The 14,497-nt window shown below is 33.9% G+C and overlaps 1 protein-coding gene across 1 annotated transcript in view; it reads left to right on the top strand.

Moving 5' to 3' along the window:
- The window catches only part of LOC118743496, a 34,427-nt gene that overhangs the window by 8,034 nt on the left and 11,896 nt on the right, over positions 1-14,497 (top strand). The window contains exons 3-11 of the mRNA XM_036476219.1: positions 2,606-2,703; positions 6,269-6,424; positions 7,556-7,687; positions 7,764-8,000; positions 9,686-9,814; positions 10,190-10,319; positions 10,426-10,548; positions 11,481-11,570; positions 13,039-13,162. Of these exons, the coding sequence (XP_036332112.1) occupies positions 2,606-2,703; positions 6,269-6,424; positions 7,556-7,687; positions 7,764-8,000; positions 9,686-9,814; positions 10,190-10,319; positions 10,426-10,548; positions 11,481-11,570; positions 13,039-13,162 (1,219 nt within the window). The remainder of the gene's footprint in view (positions 1-2,605; positions 2,704-6,268; positions 6,425-7,555; positions 7,688-7,763; positions 8,001-9,685; positions 9,815-10,189; positions 10,320-10,425; positions 10,549-11,480; positions 11,571-13,038; positions 13,163-14,497) is intronic.

The following is a 14,497-nucleotide window of genomic DNA, read 5'->3' as shown; positions in this document are numbered from 1 at the left end:
ACCCGGCGCCTTGCAGAGCTACACTAACTCTAGCATCGTGAATGCTTAGAGCTTGGTTGGTAGCCGCTATATTCCATAAATGTGTCAATCAGAATGTCGCAGTCAGATTATCCCCTGAAACAATACCTCTGCATAGCCGCTTATCTTCATTAAAAATGCACAGAGAATAATAGACCAATAAATACTTATTAAAACCCGCCAGCTACTTTTGTATGCATACACATCTACATAAATAAGTACCAGGGATGTTACGAATGTCATATATTTCACATTCACAATGCGAACGCGAATGCGAATTTTCAGAATGTGAATGCGAATTCCGAATGTTTAGGAACACAACTAAAAAAGCCATAACCAACTTAAGTCAACGTTTTTTATTACTTACAATTTTTATAAATTACAATTGGAATATAAAAACTTATTAAAACATTGAACCAGGGTTACACCTACATATACATATGTACAGTATGGGTATTCATCTAAACGCGCAAATGCATAGTAACTGCGTAAACCCCATACGCGGCGAGAGAGCCTCGTTTTGCTTTAAGATAGGCCTGCAATTGAGTATTAATTTCACATTTTCAATGTCCTCAGATTCCACAACAGACCCTTCGCTTTTGCTCGAGGAATATAAAATTCATTCTAGGCTGCTTATAGGACTTTGAGCCGAACTTGTTGAAGATTCGCATTCGATGCGAATTTTTAACCGAAAGCGAATGCAAATATTCGTAACATCCTTAATATGTACATGTACATATGTATATACATATATATATGCTGAAAGCGTTTAAGGTGAATAACCAATAAGCATTAGCTATGTATCTAAGTCTGTACGTACGTATATACATACATATGTATGTAATTCCGCACGCCTGTCGCAAAGTACTGTATTAAAACCTGGGATTCATTGAATAATCAAATATTTAGACAATAAATTATCAGGCAGACAATACTCGTAGAACCTGTAAGGGCCACACCGGGATAAGTGCATGGGTACATATACTTGTATATAAGTATGTATGTATGTATGTATGTATTTTGGACCACTTGAACCGTTTTCGATTGTTTTTTTTTCGGAAAGGTGGTACCTCAAGTGTGGTCCCATTACAATTTGGTTTAGTTCCGCCCATTGGGTCATGAAGAAATTAACGGTACCTACTCCCAAAATTTTCTATGTGTATTGTAGTCGGTTGTATTTTTTGCTTGTATACAACCTAATTCTGTTTTTACACGGTTTTGATTTAACACGGCTTATCAAAGCAAATATTTCGTTTTTACACGGTTTCATTTGATTTAGCACGATTAAGAAAAGTTATTTGATAGAAATTTTAAACAAAAATATTTTCGGGTGAGTTGCAAAGCGCATGAATCTTCACACGAATGTATCGTTTTGTATTATTAGTAGCGAAGCGAACATGCATTCGCCAAAATGCGGCGAAATTAAATTTTAGGTATCATCACTGATGCATTTTCGCGGTTCGTTTCGTTGTATCTGTGTTATTTTCATTCGCTTCGCCAAACTCATTTTTTTAACCTCACTTTTATTAGCTCGGGATGTAACTATGTAATATTGATGCGTCTAAAAGACGCAGCGATTTCGATTGTCAAGTTACATTCCTGATGACAGTACGAATTACGAAATTATGGAAAGCGAGTTTTAGTTTTTAACCGACTTCAAAAAAAAAGGAGGAGGTTATCAATTCGTCGGAGTATATATTTTTTTATGTATGTTACCGCATAACTTTCCTTTTGCATCGGAAAGGTAGTGTCTCAGAGGTGGTCCCATACTAATCTGGTTTAGATCCGATCATTGGATCATGAAATAATTAACGGTGCTCGTAAAATTTTTATATGAGAATTGAAGTTGGTTTTGTTTTTTGCTTAAAAATTACGTATTTAAACTATATTTTTTTTATTTGTATTAAATTTTCGATGATTTATTATTATTTTTTAATTACGTAACGCCATTTGTATGTAAATAAACCAAAGTTTAGAAAGGGTTTTTTTTGTGTACATTATGATGTGTGTATTATATCGTATGTTATGTACGATGGGCGTATTATACCGTACCAGAAAAAAATTCTTCGTACACTCCTGAGTCTAGAGTTTTTGTGCCAGGAAATTTCGAAAAAAAACGTAGGGGTCTGATTAACTTTCCTAAGGAAGTATTTCGATTAATCCAGCAGAACTTAAAAAAATCTGTTGCCGAATTGTTTGTCGAAATTCCCTTGCACAAAATACTTTAGACCAGGGGTGTATTGCGAACTATTTTTTTTTTGTAAGGTGTGGTACATGGTTGTACATAAACGTACTCATTTTAAGGTAGCAATAAACATACTACATAGTACATATATACCACCAAAAACATTTAAAGGTAAAACTATGTATGTGTTTATGTATACTAACTACATTGACCCAGACAAATTTCTTTTCCGTTTATCCTTTGGATTTTCGCAATATATATCAGATGACATTTGAAACTTACCATAAATACCCGTAAATATTATATACTTATGTACATACATACATGCTTATACTTTATGAAAAGGATACATATAAATATAGTATAACATTCTGTTTTCCAAAAAAAAAAATATGAATATAGGTAACAATAGCTACAAACTTGGGAAAAGTTGTTACTCGTCTGCAACTTGAGCGATCGGAAGTGTCCTTTTATATTTTCACAAATGGCAGTAGAGAACGGTGAGTATAATTTATATTTACCAAAATTTATTAAACAGCATACATGCATAGGAATTAAGTAGTTACAAACAAGGAATGACACCGAAACTATTTCGTTTTTCAAAACCGAAACCGTAACCGTTATTTTGACCTTGAAACTAACGAAATCGAAACCTTTTTAAGTCGATCACACTTACTGCTTGCCAAAATTCATTAAAATTGTTTTTTTTAAAAGTATGTGCCACATTTCCGATTTACTTTCCGGCTAGTTCGTTTTTGGCGATAAAGATGTAGTTCGGAACTAGAAATTTGATTCACTAGTTCGCCGGTTCCCTGCAGGGAAATGTACAAATTCTCACTTCTCGTACAAAGTGTCTCAGCGAGAAGACCTCCGCAGTCAAACATCGTTGGTCGCGAGCTCAAATCGCGGCGAAGGCTGTTGTGATGTGAGTTTTCAGATTTAATAAATTTAAGTTTTTGCGTACCGCCTACAAAATTTTTTTTTTAAATATGTAACAAAAATGGAATCTATAAAAAAAGAAAAACACAAACAAAAAATCCAAAACTCGAATCTTAAAAACGTTTTCTTATAAAAGAAGTTATTGTTTAAAATCTAGCTTGAAACTATCCACTTTTGAACAATGTATCTTTGATCTATACAAGATAGAACTACTTTACAACTATCCAAAACGGAACTGGTTAAAAACGAGTTGCAAAGTAATGCACTGGGCGACGATTGCCACTACCAATGGCATCGCCGTGTAAAAGTGGACAGGTGAAAGTAGAGTTGGAATTTTTAGTTCACTTCTAGTTCGTTCAGTTCATTGGACTAGCTCTTCTGAGTCTTCATCATTCGTTCATCTTATTGAACTATAGTTCGCCTAATTAAACTGGTACTTTGGTAGTACGGGCTGAGTTACAGAATAACAAAAATGTAGGTTTTATAACCAGGGAACGGATTTTATGGAAATTGCCTTTTTATCCGATTACCAATGTCCACGATTTAGCTTTCTCTGATTCCGTACATTCACATTTGATGTCTCCTTTTTTGCCTTTTTTTAAGACATTTGCCTTTGTTGCTTTTTCTAAGAGCCAATTTACACGACGACTTTTCACCCTGCGTTTTTGGCACGTTCCCTTTTAAAAAAAAGTCTTCGAAAATCCTCGTGCATTTACACGATGACTTTTTCGTTGCGGCGTTTCTTGCGTATTTTTGACATTTAAGCGTCAAATTTTCTTTGGTCAACTCTTTCGTCCTCAATTTTAAAGCGGAGCGAATCGCGAACTCAAAGCAAAAATACGAAAAAGTGAACTCGATAAAAGCGAAACGTCAAAAAGCCCCTCGATGGGTGAAAGTCATCGTGTAAATTGGCTCTAACTCTCAATTATAAAGGGCAAGGAAAAATCCCTTACTTCTGATAATATGAAAGTTTTAAACGTTCCATATTTAAATTGGGGTCCACTTGTATCAACTCATGTCAGTGCACGTTTAGTATATATATTCAAGGCTTTTCTTCGCGAAAATCGAATAAAAATGTTGCCAGAAAATTCGAAATGCATCTTGTGGTTCAATGTTGCTACAACTATAGAGATTAAAGTTTTGTGAGTTAAAAACTAGAAAAGAGAAAATAGTCAAAGATTTTAAGTACACATTTTTCATATAATGAAACTATGTAGTTCATTGTTTTTCTCTTTTTACTTGCAAAATAAACCTTTCTAAAATAAATGTATATTTTGATTATTGTAACGTTTTTTTTTTGTTTTTTTTTTTTTGCCTTTTTTGCGATTTCTAGTGCCTTTTCCTGCCTATTTCGCTATTTTATTTTGCCTTTTCTAGCCTATTGCGTTATTTGATTTTGCCTTTTTTAAAGGTTTTTAGGTCCAAAAATCCGTTCCCTGTTTATAACACATATCTAAAAGATTGAATTATCCTGAAAAGTAAAAAAGAAATCTTGTCTAAATGTCGGTGGTCCTCTTCAATAACGACACGATTCAGTCGTCTTCATTTACTCGTCTTTCTCCAAAATCACGAAAGGATGTTTGGCTTTCATATGGCGATTCAAATTTCCATGACAATTGCTTATGGAAATATTTCATTTTCTTTTCTTCAATTTTACCTTCGAAATGCGACCAAATTGCCCTTCGCTTTGGCATCTAAAAAAGCTATATAAGCCCTATCGGAAAGTGATGTACATATATACGGTTTATAGAGAATTTCATTGGCTTTCCTTTGCCGTATTTTATATTAAGATTTTTAAATTTGTTCGCAAGATATAAGTGATAAAAAGGAATTAATTTTTTCTTTAAGCTGAATAACGGTAAATTGCAAATATCTCGAAAATGTATCCATGGACAAAAAAAATTAACTCGATTTTCAGAATCACCGAGCAATTCTACATAGGAGTTGAATAGTGGCGTTTGGAGAACAAAAACCAAATTAAAATTTGTGATCCAGTGTAATCAATATTTTTTTTTTTTCATAAATGTCTAGCTAATTATACATATAACACCGCGCGATAATAAATTTTAAACACAAATATCAATGAATTCGCGAAACCATGGGCCAAATATAGTATAATTGCGTTTTTAGTTTCTCTCTTTCATTTGGTGGGTACCAATTTTTATTCTACATTGCCTGGAAATTTTTAAATAATTTTTGGAAGTAATCATATCTTTGAAATTACAAAGTGCTTTAAAATAAATCCTGACGTCAAAGAGGAAAAATAAAAACGCCACTTTAAATCGAAAAGTAGGTTTCAAACCCATTTATTTATTATATATTTTATGGTAGGAGAGATAGAAGCAATTTTTTCGATTTAAGTTGTTGAAAAGTAATGAATATCTAAATCCTGGGATTGTGATAACGACATCTCGAAAATCACGTCATGCTGTGATCGATAAAGCTGTCGTTGTCCTTAACCGGAACTTCTTCCTCCGACTTGTGTGCCCTTAATGTCGCAAACAAATTTTAGAAAACCTTAGAAAGCACATATCTGCGGTCCTAAACAATAACCGTCTAGGTCGACTTAAGAAAGAATTGAGTTATCTATATATGCTATCGATTTCTACAACTACTATTCCATGTTTATGTGAAACTCCCGTTTCGTTACCTAGGCTATTTAAAAAGTTATATAGATGAAAATATTTTGCTTTCCCCATAAGGTTAACATTACAATCCAAATCTTTAAAGCGTTTTTTCTCTAATTCAGATTTTTGGACTTGGGCGATTATTGCTTATGACCACATATATGTATTTATTTAGCAAATAATCTTTTTTGTTAAACATGTTTTTATATTTTTATTTCAAACCCGAAATCGAAAAGGAAATGAAGCTAAATTTTAAGAACGAAACAAAAACCGAAACCGAAACCGGTTTCATTCCTTGGTTAAAAATGAGTCCGTGAGACCAAAAGTTGCCAAACCCACGGCCTGATAAAGTTCACTAGTAAAATTGATTTCAATTGATGTTGTTGAACTCTAATTTTATTTGAGTTGGCTTAAAGTTTTATGAAACAGTTTTTAAGAAAAATAACCATTTATGTACTCGTATATATTTATTGCAGTTTAAATTCATCCTTAATTTCAGGTCAAATTTAACGCAAAGGTTCACTGTAACCGATAACGCATTGAATAACCTAACAACTTGGAACGAAGTTAGTGTGCCCACATTGGCGGATGATGACGAAGATTTTGAAGTAATGCTTAACCGTACAGAGTTTCAAAATCGTTTGAATGAATTCAGGTAGTTTTCATTTCATAAAATATCGCCGTACCTCCCTAAATATTTGAGCCAATGATGCAGAATTTCTGTTTATACTTGTCATCAGGGAACGGAATGATTAAGAATGTCCACTATTTAGCTTTCCCTGATTCCCTGATATATACACATTTGATGTTGCCTTTTTAAGATAATTCCCTTTTTTGGCTTTTTACCTTAAAAAAACATGATTATGGCATTTACATTTTTTTTTTTAATATTAAAAAATAAATGCCTAGATTCGAAAATAGCGCTACGAAAAATTAGTATTTATAGAAAACCGCTGTGTGTAAGTAGTAGTGATATACTTAAGCAAACATTAATGGTGATTTCGTTTTTCCAAAAAAAAGGCGGGCCCTCTACGGTGCAAAATATGTTTGATGTTACCAGGGTGTCATGATTGTTTAAAAAGAAAAGAACCATTTCTAAAAAAAATCGCCAAAAATCTCAATTTTTTTTATAAATTTCATGAAATCGGCTTAAAAAATCTTTTATTTTAAAAATGATATCTGGTTATAACATAGTTTTTAAAACCAAAAACGAATACAGTGCCTACAGGGTATTAATAAATAACACAAATCACTTATATGATAGTGATGTACAGATAATTTTCTTTAAAAATATTCTTACGTTTAAAAATTATTCGCATTAACACATTTCCCTATAGAACTGCGCCATTAATAAATTTATTATAACTCATATTAATTAATTGATTAATCGTACAATCCGCTTTTAAGCGCTCGGCGCTTAAAATACTTTCACGTTATATACAGGTCCTACTGGGTTATTTTGTTAGCCTCTGCCAAGCGGCTGGATTCTATAACTGTGAGAAATTGCAGTGTATCGTACACTGAGTGCAAAACTCACAACCAAAAACTCGCCGAATAAAATTCAGTGAGTTTCTTGGAAGCGAAGTGTACCCAATTTTGACAGCTATAACTCATTCTCACACACTTCCTAAATGGCAAAATGAAGAGTGTACACAATTTGCAGTGTACTCTTGAAAACGGTTGCGGTTACAGAATCCAGCCGTCCAGGCGTCCACAAAAAACTCACTCACATTAAGGAGTTACTTACTGTTTTGGTATACATTCGTACAAATTGCATGCTGCTTAGAGATCGTGTGAGATCAGAGCCAGAAGACAGCTCAATAACGGATGTTATGAATTGGTATACTGCCATTAACCGAGCTCTCTTGCACCACCTAACCGAGCAAATAAAAGAAACGGATAACAGTGGCGTTTGGCGGTACTGAAACTGAATATTATTTTTGCATTAGGGCGATGTTAAATAAACTCCTTTATATACAATCTCATTGGTATAGCTATCTCATTGGTTTCAAAAATCTTTTAAAGAGTATTGAGTGTCAAAACATTGCCGCCTCTTTTGGAATCAAATACTATGGACGTGGATATTTGGGCTTGGACGCGTTTGTTTCCTACATTCGCTACGAATTTCTATCTCGCGAACTCATCAACTCTACATTGAATTATGTGCCCAGTTTGAGGCCGATGTACATGAATATAACTAGGACTCATAAATACAAAAAACTAAAAGCAATGTGAGTATATTGGCGGCGGCACTTAGCGCTCATAAGCAGAAATATGTGTATACATTAGGGTGGTCCAAAAATGCATGTGGGCGGGGGGGGGGGGGGGGGGGTAAGTAAAATCGAAATAATAATACCCAATTGTTTATTTAACCACTTTTTCATCGCAACTATAATTTATAGGTCCGTCAAAAACCCCGAAATATGCAATGGGGGGACCGATAAAAAATCGTTAGTATTAAAAAATAATTAAATAAGCAATCGGGTATTATTATTGAAAGTCTCCTGAAGAGAATCAGAGTTTTCCGATATAAAAAAAATTTTGATTTTCAAGAATTCTACCCTTTTCCAACGAAAAGTTGTTATTTTCCCATATACAAATGCATGGAAAACTTTGAGTGCGTTGAGCGACCCCTAAATATCTTCTGATTTCAAAATAAAATAAATAGGCGTATACTTTTTTCGATATTGAACAATCCTAGGGGTTGAGAGCATAACAATTCCCACTTTACAGTTTTTGGACCACCCTAGTATACATACATGCATACGGTGGCGAGAATGTAAATAGGGAAGAGACGTTTTGGCAAGTTTTGGTTATTTTTCTTATATGTATGCATATGCAAAAATAGCTTATTATCTAATGGCGATTTCGTATTTTCCAAAAAATGGTGCAAAATGTGTTTGATGTTACACGCAGCCCTGTAAAAGGGCATGTTTTTGCCTTCTGGACGTTGTGTGTCTTAATATTTTGTGGTTTTAAGAAACCATCTTCCCTGATCAAGCTTCAAAGGGCAGAGAATGTGCCTTTTTTGCTTTTTGCCGTAGAACAATTATAAAAATTCGAGGAATTTGACAAATCCTTCATTTACTTCACACACTATGACGCACTCATAAAAGCGAAACATTAGAAAAACGATTTCAAAATTTTTCATTTTCATATACTGCAATAGCAAACAAAAATACATATTTTGTTCTAGTGAGATATTGGTAATCGATACAACTATGAAATTTGTACACAACTGCATACTCAACTCAAAATTTACATTTTTTGGATTCTGGCACTACTGAAGTAAATGAGCGAAAATGTTCATCAAAATTTAAAATTTTTCAATTCAATTTCTTTGAATTTTTTTGTTGAATTTTTTTTTTGTTCACTCATTTTCTTCCATACCTTCCACAAACAAAATAGCTAAAATCAACGGTAAGTCCTTGCTACATAAACTTTGCACTGCACTTTATTGTACGAAAATTGGATGGACACAAAACTTCATAAATAAATAATAAACATTAATCAAACGAAAGGGAAATGGCCAAAGAATGCTAAAAATTTCTCTTCCCTATTTATATTTTCGCCACCGTACAGACATTTACATACGTACATATGTACAGTAGACTGTCCAAAAAAACCAAAGTGTTTTTTTTTTTTAACGCATACCCCCTCATTTTATTGATTTTGTATTAAAAACTATCCGACAAAAATTTTATGCAATTCGGACCATGGCAACCCGTGCCGACTTGCGGTCAAAGTTATCAGAATAAGCTTTGTGCAGTTCGCGTCTTTTGTTAATTTACTAATTTTACTTCTTTATAAGAGGGTATTAATATACTCCCAAACATTTGCAAAAAAAATTGTTTCCATATATTTTTGGGACAGTCTAATGTACATAGATGTAAATACTTGTTTCATTATTTTACAGGAATGTAAATGTTTTGAAAAATATTCGAAATGTGTCTGATGAACGAAACGCCATACAATATTACGACGCTATGCACAACTTTACCGATGATTTACGGATACTTCAAAAAGCTCTGCGGTTGAAGATTAAGTAAGTTGGAAAAGTGACGGTAAAGTACTCATATTAGAAAACATTATAGCCCCGAAAATGAAACTAAGCGAAACTCTATAAAAAAAAAATCGGTTTATTTTTCAACTTCGCCTAACGTTTCATCTCTAGAGATTTTCAAATTGGTCCATTGACAGTAATCTCTCGAGTCGTTAAATCTGATTTTACCGGACCCATTGACCCGAAAAATCCACATACTTTTGTTCTTTATCTTTTGATTTGACACACTGGCTAAACCTGTACTGCATACATTTTTTCCCCCTTGTGATTGAACATTCATATACATACATATATGTACATACATATGTGATACATATAAACTAATTTTCCAATCTACTACTAAAAATGTCCGCGCAGAGAATATGTCGATAGGACCCTTTCTGAGGCTGCGAATAAGGAGGTGGTTGGCATTGGCATCTTGGTCGTTGTTCTATGCGTTTCTCCAATCATCATTATTTTGGTTAAGAATGCTGCCGCTACAATACAGGTAAATACCTACAGGCAGCTACATACATACATATATACATAGCTAATAGTACTATATGCTTTCATTTATTTAATTTTTTCATACTTTCACGATTACGATTGGAAAGCTGTATGCGGTGAATTTAGCCCAAAAAGCCAGGGAACTAAAAAGAGAGAAACGCAAAAGTGATTCGTTACTTTTCCAAATGTTACCGCCGAGTGTGGCAATGCAGCTGAAGCAAACCCAACAGGTAAGTAATACGTAAATGCACACATAACTGAAGTGAATTAGTTTAATTCAATAGATTTCATACCATTATAAGTACACACGATATCCTATCAACATTATACTGTACATATGTATGTACATTAGAGTGGTCCAAAATAATAAAGTCGGAATTTTAATGCCGCCACCCCCTAGGATTGTTCTGAACCGAAAATAAATATACCCCTATTTTTTTATTTTGAAATCAAAAAATATTTGCTCAAAGTTTTCCATGTATTTTATATGGGTAAAAAACAAATTTTCGTAAAAATGGCATAAAACTCTTGAAAATCAATATTTTTCAATCGTAAAACTATGGTTCTCTTCAGGAGATTTCAAATATTGATATCCAATTGTTTATTTAACCATTTTTTATGATTAAAGAATTTTTATTGGTCCCCCATTGCATTTTCAACGACCCATAAAATATAGTCACCATGAAAAAATTGTTAAAGGAACAATTGGGTATTATTACCGGGAATCTCCTGAAGATAAGCAAAATATTGATTTTCAAGAATTCTACACTATTTCTACGAAAAGTTCTTTTTTCCCCATATAAAATACATTGACAACTTTGAGCGCTTTGAGCACACCCTAATTTTTTTTATTTCAAAATAAAAAAATAGGGGTATAATTTTTTTTGGTATAGAACAATCCTAGGGGCTGGCGGCATTAAAAATGCGACCTTATTTTATTTACATACATTTGTGGTCCCACTTTAATGTACATTGCCCGATTTAATAAAAGTAACTTTTTCTAAACTTTTCCTAGGGGCTGGCGGCATTAAAAATGCGACCTTATTTTATTTACATACATTTGTGGTCCCACTTTAATGTACATTGCCCGATTTAATAAAAGTAACTTTTTCTAAATGTACTTTGTTTCATACATACATTTATGTAAAAAAAAAAAAAACAGGTACCCGCGGAGATGTATGAAGCTGTAACGGTTTATTTTAGTGATATTGTAGGCTTCACGGGGATAGCTGCAAGATGTACACCACTCGAGGTAGTTGTTTGCCCTACACTTGGTACCAGCAAATGTTTTAGCTAAAACACGGAAACGAAGAATAACAAAAAAAAACACCGTTTCGAAATCGTGCATTTGATAAGCTTTCGTCGTAGTTTTGACTCGCACATTCTTCCCATCATAGGCGGCTTTTATCAAACCATCAGATAAACTGGCTGGACCTCTTGCACAATTTTTGGTTCAATTAACCGGATAATGAATTAAGGGGGGAAACTAATTAACCGGGGGTCAATTAAGCTGGGAATACTGTAGTTTGCATATGCGTCACCTTATTGTATGCTTTAATATTTTACCCGTGGTAGACAGACGTGCCAGCATGTAGGGCAGTGATGACTTTAATTGTTCGCCCTTCAAAGTTCCCTTTTAATGCCGAATTTCCACTAGGCATTGAAATTACAAAAAATGTATGCCATTTAAAAAAAATCCCATGTGGAAATAAACTTAATGACAATTTTTTTTTTAATGCCGGATGTTTTCAATGGCAAATTTGTATTTACATATTATTTTCTCTTCGTTGCTTATGAAAAAAAGCAGAAGTTTTGTATTTACATTGCAGTCTTGTTCCCAGGTATCTAACTTCGTCCGCTAGAGTCAACGTAACGTATTTCAGCAAAGGGAGTTGGAACTGTAGTTTGCTTCTTTTTTTTTTGAAGAAAGCCATAACAGTTTCTTATTGAATTGACGACGAGTACACTCCGGATCCGACCATGGTCCGCCAATATCTAAGGCAGACTTGAGGGTATTTATCAACTGCCATAAAAGGGCTAAGTGATGCCCATGCTCCCGGGCCTAGCAGCGCACGGCCTGCGTCCTAGGAATGAGGAGAGAGGACCGACATGCGATGTGCCTCTTTCACGTATTTGGTAGCTGATGCTCCCGCCATTTACGCAAATGTAGCATTTTTACGAAGCAGAGGTTCCGAAATTCCTACTTGCGGTAGGGAATTCATATTAGCCACTGGGAGAATGTTGTTGAAAGCTTTATCAATGCTATTTAGTCACTATTTGATAGACTTCAGGTATTGAGAAAGCTCTTTTGGATTTATCTTTTGCCTGATGAATCCAAGAGAGCAGTGAGGCGTATACTATAGGTCGAAAGCCTTCGTTTGACTGAAGTCTGAATATTTGCTGGTCCTTAGCATTATAAACTTGTATACCTACGTATTTGCATCTCAAATCGCCATTCGTTACTGTTTTCAAAAGCAAACGAACAATTTGGAATTGTGTGTTTCAATAAGAAAAATAGCTTTAAAAATTTTGTTAAAAATTGGATAAAAGTTGGAAGCCATATATTTTCAATAAAAAAGCGAGGCCTTAACATTTTTATGAAACTTTTGAAACATTCCAAATTTTACGATCCGCTTTGATCTACAGCAACCTGTTTGGTCAGATGTCCTATGTCATAAATGTATTTTATGTATTTCCGCATTTACGTTCAAAACTTCCAGGTGGTTACTTTCCTCAATTCAATTTATCGCGTTTTTGATGAACGCATCGAGTGCTATGACGTTTATAAAGTGGAGACCATTGGGGACTCATACATGGTTGCTTCTGGACTGCCAGTGAAAAATGGTAGGTAAAAGTTGATGTACCTAAGGTAAGTTACACTTCCATTAATCAGGGCCTTCAGAGCTTATATTAGTGTCGTCGACCAAAATGGCCAGACCGCCGCAGCCGATTCGATCACTCGGTCGCTCCTTGGTCGGCAATGCCAAAGCTGCGGCAGCCTGAACATTTTGGAAGTTTTCTAAAAAATTTCATTCGCACACATAAATATGTACATTAGACTGCATCACCAAAAAAAGTTGCGGTTTTTCCGCCGGGAATACAAAATAAATAAATTTATATTTTAAGACGTCCATCAAAATATTTCGGAAAAATATTAAGATTTAAGTGAGCTGGACCGATTTGAAAATACCTCCAAAAATGGAGTTTTTTATGAATAAAAAACTAAGAACTTTTTGAAAAAAGTCCCCTCAGATGACAAAACAGATTAAGCTTAAAAAATCTGCATAAAAATATTTAAAAATCTTCTCAACGGAATAGTAAGAATGAGATTTTTGATGCGGTTTTTTTTACTTTTTTCAAAGTTTGATTCACAAAAAACTTGAACAACTGGGCCAAAACTATTCCAATTTGGACTTGTGGGATCTCAGTAGAAAGGTATTTTCCCACTATTTTTATTTCTGTGCAAAAAAAGTCATTCGTGACTCAATTTTTTTTAATCCTTTGAATGAGTTTGTTAGCAAGGAAATAAAAAGGGTGAGAAAATACCTTTCCAATGATACTTCACAAGTCTAAATCGGAAGAGTTTAGGTTCAGTTATTAAAGTTTTTCTTATACCAATCTTAGAAAAAAATTAAAAAAACAGCATCAAAAATCTCATCATTATGATTCCGTTAAATTTTTTTTTTAAATGTTTTTATGCAAATTTTTTAAGCTTACACCGTTGTGTCATTTGAGGGGATGTTTTCAAAAAAAAAGCTTTAAGAAACTATTTTTATCCATAAAAAACTACATTTTTAGAGGTATTTTCAAATCGGTCCAGCTCACGTAAATTTTAATATTTTTCCGAAATATTTTGGTGGACATCTATACTATGTAATTATATAAAGAGAAGTCCCCTTTCTTTGTAACAGGTAATCTCGCGAACGGCTGGTCCGATTTTCATTAAATTTTGTATATAAATAGCTTTCGGTAACCACCATGTTTTAGGCTAAAAAAAAGTTACTTTTTTCGGGTAGGGGGACCAGGGACCGGTCTATTCCAAAAAATCTTATTATGGTCCGATTTGCTTAAAATTCGGTACGTAGGTAGCTTTTTGCCTGGATAAGCTTATAGATTCCTGTTTTCCTTTAAGTAACGACCATATCAAGGGGCGAATTCGTCACTAGGCAAGATTTTTTT

Source organism: Rhagoletis pomonella, unplaced genomic scaffold (assembly GCF_013731165.1).
Source record: "Rhagoletis pomonella isolate Grant_MI unplaced genomic scaffold, Rhpom_1.0 Rhpom_scaffold_00007, whole genome shotgun sequence".
NCBI lineage: Eukaryota > Metazoa > Arthropoda > Insecta > Diptera > Tephritidae > Rhagoletis > Rhagoletis pomonella.
The sequence above is the reverse complement of the archived record's forward strand: the minus strand, read 5'-3'. Positions and strand labels throughout refer to the sequence as shown.